The 8,476-nt window shown below is 56.1% G+C and overlaps 1 protein-coding gene across 2 annotated transcripts; it reads left to right on the forward strand.

Annotated features, from left to right (window-relative positions):
• The first annotated feature begins 461 nt into the window (after window positions 1–461).
• Window positions 462–8,255, forward strand: LOC121170069 (asialoglycoprotein receptor 2-like). Of its 2 annotated transcripts, none has more exons than XM_041000963.1 (8): window positions 462–546; window positions 3,766–3,915; window positions 4,092–4,187; window positions 4,624–4,695; window positions 5,371–5,474; window positions 5,548–5,685; window positions 7,629–7,735; window positions 7,918–8,255. In XM_041000963.1, exons 1-8 carry the CDS (start codon window positions 477–479, stop codon window positions 8,072–8,074), a joined length of 894 nt encoding a protein of 297 aa, XP_040856897.1. In that variant the 5' UTR covers window positions 462–476; the 3' UTR covers window positions 8,075–8,255. The 2 variants fall into 2 exon arrangements, with proteins under 2 accessions (XP_040856897.1, XP_040856898.1); XM_041000964.1 differs by having other exon boundaries at window positions 3,766–3,882.
• Window positions 8,256–8,476: the final 221 nt, after the last annotated feature.

Consider the following 8,476-nt stretch of genomic DNA (forward strand, 5'->3'; position numbering starts at 1 on the left):
CAGCGCCGCCTCCCTTTCCTTGGCCTCAGCAAGACCCCTCCACCTCCCCAATCTCCTGGTCCTCACTGCTGTTTCATCCTGGGATCCGGACCGGTCTGGGAGCCCAGACACTGGCTCTGCATTCCTCCTGTAGGTCACCGAGGTAGGGAAGGCAGGTGGATCGGGGGCTACTCAGGATTAAGGAGACCCCAATTCTGGGTCCATGGGGAATGGGTGGGAAAACAAGCAGTGGGGATGGTTCGAGCCAGGAGTGTGGAGAGCAGGTTCCTGGCCGAGTCAAGGAAAAGGTTCCTGGCCATCTCTGGAAAAGGGGCAGAACAGGAGGTTGTAGCATGGCCTGCCTTGGCCACAAACCCCACCAGGACCCTCAAGCCCTCTGTCACCTCCTCAGGGGGGTTTGCATCTTGGTGCAAGCAAGCCCTTGGCGGCCTCACCCAGCCTGCCCAGCTCCGCTGTGACTCTGGCCCCGCTCCGTCATGGCCAAGGACTTTCAAGACATTCAGCAGCTGGACTCTGAGGAGAACGACCATCCGCTCGGGGACGACGGTGACCAGGGGGCAGCTGCTGGTGGGCAGACTTCCGGGAGAGAGGATGCATTTTGGAAAGGCGAGTGTGTGGTTCCTGGAATGGCCACTGCCTCTGTCTCAACTGCACCCCCAAACTCCACCGTGGTTTGGAGGTGTCTGTGCGTTTACCCTCTGGCACCTCGGACAAGGACTGAGTCCTCTGCTTGGGGCGGTGGTGGGGTTTAGGGGTGCTGAGGTGGCGCACCTCTGCTTGCCCCAGCCTCATCTTCCTCTGCACACCCACGTGCCTAGGGAAGGACAAGTGTCCTGAGGTGTGGGGACACCTCCTCTTAGCCTGAGTCACATGTGTGCTGTGTGCGTGTGTGTAATGCAGATTCATCCAGGCCTGTGTGTGTGTGTGTGTGTGTGTGTGTGTGTGTGTGTGTGTGTGTGCACGTGCGTGTGAGGGTGCTGAGAGCTGGGCTGGGTGGGGTGAGAGACAAGGAGGGCCTAGGAAGTTCCCTGGCTGTATCTTTGTTTAATGACTCTTCACTCAAGGCCCTAGGGGATGTGCATGAAGGTTTGAGGCAGCTGAGCGTGAAGTGGTTCTGGGGGGCGGGTGGGGAGGGGGAGGCAGGGACCAGGGAAGGAAGAGGATGTGTGCTGGGTCAGGGTGTGGGTGACAGAGCTGGCATCTGCAGGAACAGACAATGCTGGGATGTGGAGCTCAGGGAGTGGGGGTGGCGAGCCTGGGCTGGGAGTGAGAGAGCCAGGACAGGACAGCATGGGGAGGGCAGGAAGGGACAGGAGGCTCCATGTTCCTCCCCTCAACGGCTTCTCCTCGCTGTGGCCTGGGAGCCACTGGGACAGGGATGCCACCTCTCTGTAGCCTGGGATACCTGGTGATACAAGGGTGGCAGATGTCACTGAATCCTCAGAGGGTGGCAGGACTCGGAAGGTGAGCAGAATGCTCACGGCTCAGGGCTCTCGGCGTCTGACACGGATGGCAGAGGGAGCCATGACAAGCAGAGGGTGTCGCATCACACTTGGCGGGGAGGGTGCAGGTCTGAACTGCCGCTGCCAGGGCAGGCACCTGTCTTGAGGGCCTCTGCTGCCTGCCAGCAGGGTCATGCCGGGGTCATCCCATCACCTGCTGACCTGTGGCGTCCAGCTCCTGGCACTGGGTGGGCGTTTCTGGCTGTTCTTTCCTCAAATATCTTCCTCTGCTTCCTCCGCTCTCCTCTCCCTTCAGTGACCCCAGTCACATACGGACCGGGGGTCCCACACTCAGTCATGCTCAGTTTGTAGGTTTTACTTTTAGTGGAAAGGCAGAGCTGCAGAGAAAAAGCTTCCATCTGCTGCTTCCCTCCCTAAATGGCTGCCACAATCAGAGTTGAGTAAAGTCAAAGCCAGGAGCCAGGAGCTTCCTCAGGGTCTCCCACGTGAGTGCAGGGTCTCAAGGCTTTATGGCATTCTCTGCTGCCTTCCCAGGCCACAAGCAGGGATCTGGAAGGGAAATGGAGCAACCAGGACATGAACTAGTGCTCCTATGGGATCCTGGGTGTGTGCGTAAGGTGAAAATTCAGCTACTGAGTAATCTCGCAGGACCCTGGTCCTAGTTTTCCTTTTGGATTGTTTTATCTCTCCTGGTTTCATTTAAACAGTTACTGATGTGTCTTTATTTATATTTTTGGGCCCAGTGCAGTAGCCTAGTGGTTAAAGTCCTCACCTTGCACACGCCAGGATCTCATATGAGCTCTGGTTCTAATCCTGGCAGCTCTGCTTTCCATCCAGCTTCCTGCTTGCGGCCTGGGAAGGCAGTGGAGGATGGCCCAAAGCCTTGGGACCCTGCACCCACGTGGGAAACCCTGGTTCCTGGCTTCAGATTGGCTCAGTGTGGCCATTGTTGCCACTTGGGGACTGAATCATCGGATGGAAGATCCTCTTTGCATATCTGACTTTCCAATAAAAATAAATAAATCTTTATTCATATTATATAATGTATAGTATAATATATATTATATATATATAAATGGGAAAGAGAATACAAGCTCTCATTCCTTTGTTCCTGCCCCGGTGTCCACAGCAGCCAGAGCTGGGTCAGGCTGAAGCCAGGAGCCAGGAACGCAACTCACTTCTCCCCTGAGGGTGGCAGGGACCCAGTTAGTTGCAGCATCGCTTACTGCCTCCCGAGTTTACGTTATCAGGAAGCTAGTGGGAGTGGAAGGTGGAGGCATCAAAGGTGTGGCCTGTCTGGGTTAAGACGGGGTCTCCAGGGTGGCCGCCTGGAGGAAGCTGCCAGTCACCTGTGTGACAGGTTCTGGGTGGTTTCTCACAGGGAGTAGTGTCCTGCTTGGGATGGTGGCCGACCAGGAGGTGTCCTGGTGACGAAGGTTCTAGGTCCCTGACTGAGCCTTCCAGAACACTGAGAATGAAAGGCCACAGTCAGGCCCGGCATGATAGTGTAGTGGTTAAAGTCCTTGCCTTGCATGCCCAGGATCCCATATGGTTGCCGGTTCTAATCCCGATGGCCCTGCTTCCCATCCAGCTCCCTGCTTTTGGCCTGGGAAGGCAGTGGAGGACGGCCCAAAGCCTTGGGATCCTGCACCCGTGTGGAAAACCTGGAAGAGTTCCTGGCTCCAGCTTCGGATTGGCTCAGCATTGGCCATTGTGGTTACTTGGGGAGTGAATCATTGGACGGAAGATCTTCCTCTCTGTCTCTCCTCCTCTCTGTATATCCACCTTTCCAATAAAAAGAAATAGCTGTTAAAAAAAAAAAAGTCCACAGTCTAGGTCTTTGGCAGAGGAGAGACCGCACGGTTGCAGGTGGACGCGGTCAGGGCAGCGATGGCCGCTGCCCCTGGGGCCTAAGGAGAGGCTGGAGGAGGGAGGCCAGCTCAGGCCTGTGAAGGGGTGTGTGTGTTCATGAGTGTGGCCACGTGGGGTTGCATGCATCCATATATGAGCTCATGTGTACTATGTGACGGAGTAATGAGCCAGCTGTGCCAGGGTGTGTGTCTGGACAGGGAGCAGTCTAGGCACAGGAGAACTTGGTGCATGCCCATATGGGTAGGAGAGAGAGAGAGAGAGAACGCATGTGCACTTCTGTGAGCAGAGGTCAAGGCCCCTGCCCACAGGCTCTCCCACACAGCCTGGCTGCCTTCCCCCCTACCCCAGCCCGGACTGTGCCTCCCTGGTCAGCCTTTCAGCCTTTCAGCCTTTGGGGCCTGCTGTCGGCTCACGGTCCCTCCTCCCCCAGGACTGCCTCCTGCCCAGTCCTTTCTGCAGCGCCTCTGGTCCCGGTCCTGCCTTGGTCTGCTGGTCCTGGGCTTCAACCTGCTGCTGCTGGTGGTCATCTGTGTGATTGGATCGCAAAGTGAGGGTCACAGGATGGGGCAGTGGGAGGAAGGTGGGTGGGGGTGGGGAGCATGAGATGAAGGCATGTGGGGCATGGTCCATGGGGAAGCATGGGGCTGGTGGTGACAGTAATGACAGGTGGGCAGGAGACAGGCGTGGAGACAGTGATGGGGCTGCTCAGGAAGGCACAGGTGCTCCCTGGTCCTGTTCCCACCATCTCCTGAACAGGTGCACGGCTGCGGGCGGAACTGCGGACACTGAGTGCAAACTTCAGCAATTTCTCCTCAAGCACCCTGGAGGTGGTCGAGGCCCTGGGTGCCCACAGTGAGTGTGCTGGGCTCTGGGCCAGCCTGGGCAGGGGCCTCTGGGGCAGCTGGACCTGAGCTGGGTCCTGAGCAGGAGTGGCAGGTGGCAAGCACAGGGAGGGCTCAGTGCCACAGAGACCAGACCGGTGAAGCAGGAGGTGAAAGGCGGGCCATGTATCCGAGGACAGTTGGACTGTGATGGTTGGTTGGTCAGCAGAGGGCAGGAAGAGGACTGAGGGAGGCGTTGTGGGGGGCAATGGGAGGGCCCTGCAAAGGAAGCAGGGCTGGGGTCGGCCTGGGGGCTTAGCAGCAGAGCTGGAGCCCCCACCTCCCGCCCGGGGGGAGAGTCAGAGCAGACAGGCGGTGGCGGGTGCAAGATGAGCGGAGGGTGGTCAGGAGGGGCTGGAGGGCATGCAGGAGGCCGGACACGGGGACGTGCCAGCTCTCTTTCTCAGAAGGCAGCATCAGTGACAACCTGACGGCGCTGGGGGCCAGGATGCAAAAACAGCAGCGGGAGCTGAAAGCAGGTCAGACAGCCTGAGTGTGTGTGTGCGTGCGTGTACATATGTGGCACATGGGGTGTGGAGGGCACATGTAGTATGTGTCACATCTAGAACGAATCGCTTGTGGTCATATTATGTGTGTTGCATGTATGTGGCGTGTGACTGTAGTGTTGTGTGTAGCATTTATGAGGAGTGTGTTGTCTGTGAGGGCGTGTGCTGGGTGTGGGATGTGTAGCATGTGTGTGTGTGGGTTTGTTGTGTGGGTGTGTAGTACATTTGTGGGGTGTACTGTATGTGTATGGGATGTGTAGTGTGTATGCGGGTGTGTTGTCTGTGACAGTTGTGTGTTGTGCATGTAGTATGTATGTGGATTGAGACTATGCTGTGTGTGTAGTGTATGTGTGTGCAGGTAGATTACTATGTGTAGTGTATATGTGAGTGTGTGCATTGTGTATGTGGGTATACGTATGTGTAGTGTGTGTTGTGTGTATCTGCAATGTGTATGGGGTACATTGTGTGTAGATTGTGTGTAGCATATGCTATGCTGTATCTGTGTATTGGGGTGTTGTGTGTATAAGTGTTGTTGGGTGGTATCTGTGCTTCCTTGACAATGACTGGCATCCTGTATGTGATGCAGGTCAGGGAGCCCCTCCTATCTGTCTCACCCTGTCCCCCTGTCTGTCCGTCTGGCATCCCTAGATCACGCCACCCTGCTCCTTCACCTGAAGCACTTCCCTGTGGACCTGCGCAGGCTGTCTTGTCAGATGGCCTTCTTACACAGCAATGGTAGGGGCCAGGGTAGGGTGGCCGAGTCCCCGGGCCTGTGGCCTGGCAGCCTGGCAGCTCCCTGCATCCTGCCGCTCCGCAGGCACCGAGTGCTGCCCCGTGAATTGGGTGGACCATGAGGGCGGCTGCTACTGGTTCTCCAGCGTCGGGAAGACCTGGGCTGAGGCAGATGAGTACTGCCGGCTGGAGAACGCCCACCTGCTGGTCATCAACTCCTGGGATGAGCAGGTGCGCCCCTCACCCCAACCCTGGGAAGCTGGGAAAGGCTCATGCCATTTCTTTGTAACCAAAGGAAAAGTCCAGAAGCAGAACATTATAGAATTGCAACAGTTTCACAACGGAGCAGCCCTGGATGCTAAGGGGCAGGAGATTGCAGCCAGGAGCTGGGTGGGGCCAGGTGCCCAAGTGACAGAATTTCAAGCAGGGTGGCCGAGGGGTCGAGGATGTGGACAAGCACATGGCAGAGCCGAGTCCTCTTTCACCGTGTTGGGCTGTGGAGGTAGCAGTCCATCAGGGAAGAGAGAAGGGGAGGCAGTGGCTCCCCTGCAATCAGTAGGGGAGGGGTCCCTCTTTTGTGCCTCCCCTTCTCACGGCTATCACCAGACAAACCCCTCAACATGAACTTATTGGAAGGACCCGTCCAGCAGAGCAGGTGGAAGAGGGCCACGGTGGTAACATGGAACTCTAATGTGTGCCAGACACACTCACACAGCCACGTACTCAGCCCAACCCTGGAGGCTCCCATCCGCTCTCCCTACGTTGAGGGCAGGAGAGAGAGATGAAGGCTCGCAAATTAAGGAGCGAGGCTCCATTAACTTGCTGCATGGCTGGAGACCGCTGGTGGAGCCAGGACTCAGTTCTACTCGACCCCTTTCCATCACCGTTCTCGACTACAGCCTGCTGCCTTGGTACCCTTGGTCGTCGCAGCTTTGATCTGCACGATCTTGGATGTCTTACAATGCCAAGGCCATCACACACCAGGTGGTACCCAAGCTAGAACAGAACGTGGATTTGTTGGATCTACATTACCATATAAATAACAGAGGTGCATTAACTTCACAAATCAGGCTCCGGGCGTGAGATACAGGGATCACAAACATATTTGTGCTTGGCTGATGAGGTTGTTATTGCCAATATTTAACCGATGTAACTTATGACAATGTCAGTCTCGTGCTGGACCACCTAAGGTTCCTGTGCCCTGTGGTTTGGCCCATGTGAGGGGTGTGACTGTTGCTCTTCTCTTTCTGAATCAATCTCAGTGCCCCCCTGCTGTTTCTAGCCTGGAAGTCCTCTGTCTGTCGCATGCTGACACCTGCGTGGTCCTTGATGTCTTTCCGCTTGGCTTTGCTTGGGAGCGTCTCTGTCCAGCCTCTCATTTCCAGCCTCTTTGATTTCAGATTCTCTCTGCTCGAGGCGTTTGCATCTTAGTGTTGGCAGAGTGATCTCTTGAATTATTAAAACAGCTTCCTCTGAGTCTCACCTTGCAAGTTCTGATCTGATTCAGCTTGAGATCAGCCCGGGTGTTCCCTCAAGAAAGCTAATGAGAAGTTCAGCTTACAAGATGTCTCCCATGGATGCTAGGTTTTGTTTGTTTATGAGATTTGTATGTTTACATTTATTTGAAAAGGCAGGGGAGAGACACACATAGATCTTTCATTTGCGAGTTCAATCCCCAAATGTCTACAATGACTGGGGTTGGGCCAGCCTGAAGCCAGCAGCCAGGAGCTTCGTCCAGGTCTCCCATGTAGGTGCAGGGGCCCAAGCACTTGGGCCATTCTCCATTGTTTTCCCAGGACTTTACCAGGGAGCTGGATGGGAGTAGGAAGGCTTGGTACCCATAAGGGATGTTGGTGTTGTGGATGGCATCTCTGCCTGCTGTGTCACAGGGCCAGCACTGGGTCATCAACCTAAGAGTGGGTTGGCTCTGTGGACGCCACCTGTAGATGCTGTAGAGGGTGGATCATGGTGGTGCCAACCTGCAGGACTTCTGAAGATTCATGTCCTTTCTGGAGAGCCCCTGGCACAAAGTCCAGCCCAAAAGGTGTCTTAACAGCGACTGTGGTTGCAAGAAAGCCGTAGGTTGCCAGCTGGCGCAGAGGGTCCCACAAGGCCTCCATGATGCAGGGTGGCACTGCAAAGTTCGCAACTTCCTTTCTGCCTTTTTCTTCCAGAAATTCATTGTACAACACGTGCGCCCCTTTCATATCTGGATAGGTCTCACCGACAGCGAAGGCTCCTGGAAATGGGTAGACGGCACCGACTACAGGTCTAGCTACAAGTGAGTGAACTTCTCCATGTCCCATCAGCTTTGCCCTGGAGCTGGCCCTGGACATCACATTCCCCTGCCTTTCCCAGGCGCCCCATCCCCGGGGCTGCAGCACTCCAGTCCTGAACCCCTTCTCAAGCTGCACTTCACCCGCCGAGAGGGGCTCAGGTTTGAGCTTTGCCTGCCTTCTTTAGGAACTGGGCTCCCACTCAGCCGGACAACTGGCAAGGCCACGAGCTGGGCGTGGGCGAAGACTGCGTGGAGATCCGCTGGGACGGCCAGTGGAACGACGACTTCTGCCAGCAAGTGCACCGCTGGGCATGCGAAATGCGCCGCAACATTACAGCCTAGGTGCCGCCCCAGGTGCCCCACCCCGGCGCCCCACTGCCTAGGAGGGAGGAAGACAACTTAGAGACAAGGGTGGAGTCCGTGCCAGACGACCCTGGGAGAGGCTGAGCTCTCCCTCTTTTGACAATTAGTATCTAAATTTCCACTTCTTTGATGGAATAGGAAGAGAAGAAGCAACTCCTCACTCTGCGTGGCCTGGTTATTTGCAGCTGGGAATGTAGGGTGCCAAGAGGGAGATGAGACATGGGACAGAGGGAGAAGTTGAGCAACACTCAGTGGCTGGCACATGGCAGGGTGGGGCGGGGGTAGGGGGGCTGGACCAGGCCCCGGGGTTTCCTGAAGAAAGTTGTGCTCTGTGCATTTAGGGGTCCTTCCCAGAGCAGGGCCCAGAGAACACCTGACTCA

This window comes from Ochotona curzoniae, unplaced genomic scaffold (assembly GCF_017591425.1).
Source record: "Ochotona curzoniae isolate NIBS_2020 unplaced genomic scaffold, NIBS_Ocur_1.0 scaffold_2453, whole genome shotgun sequence".
Classification (NCBI taxonomy): Eukaryota; Metazoa; Chordata; class Mammalia; order Lagomorpha; family Ochotonidae; genus Ochotona; species Ochotona curzoniae.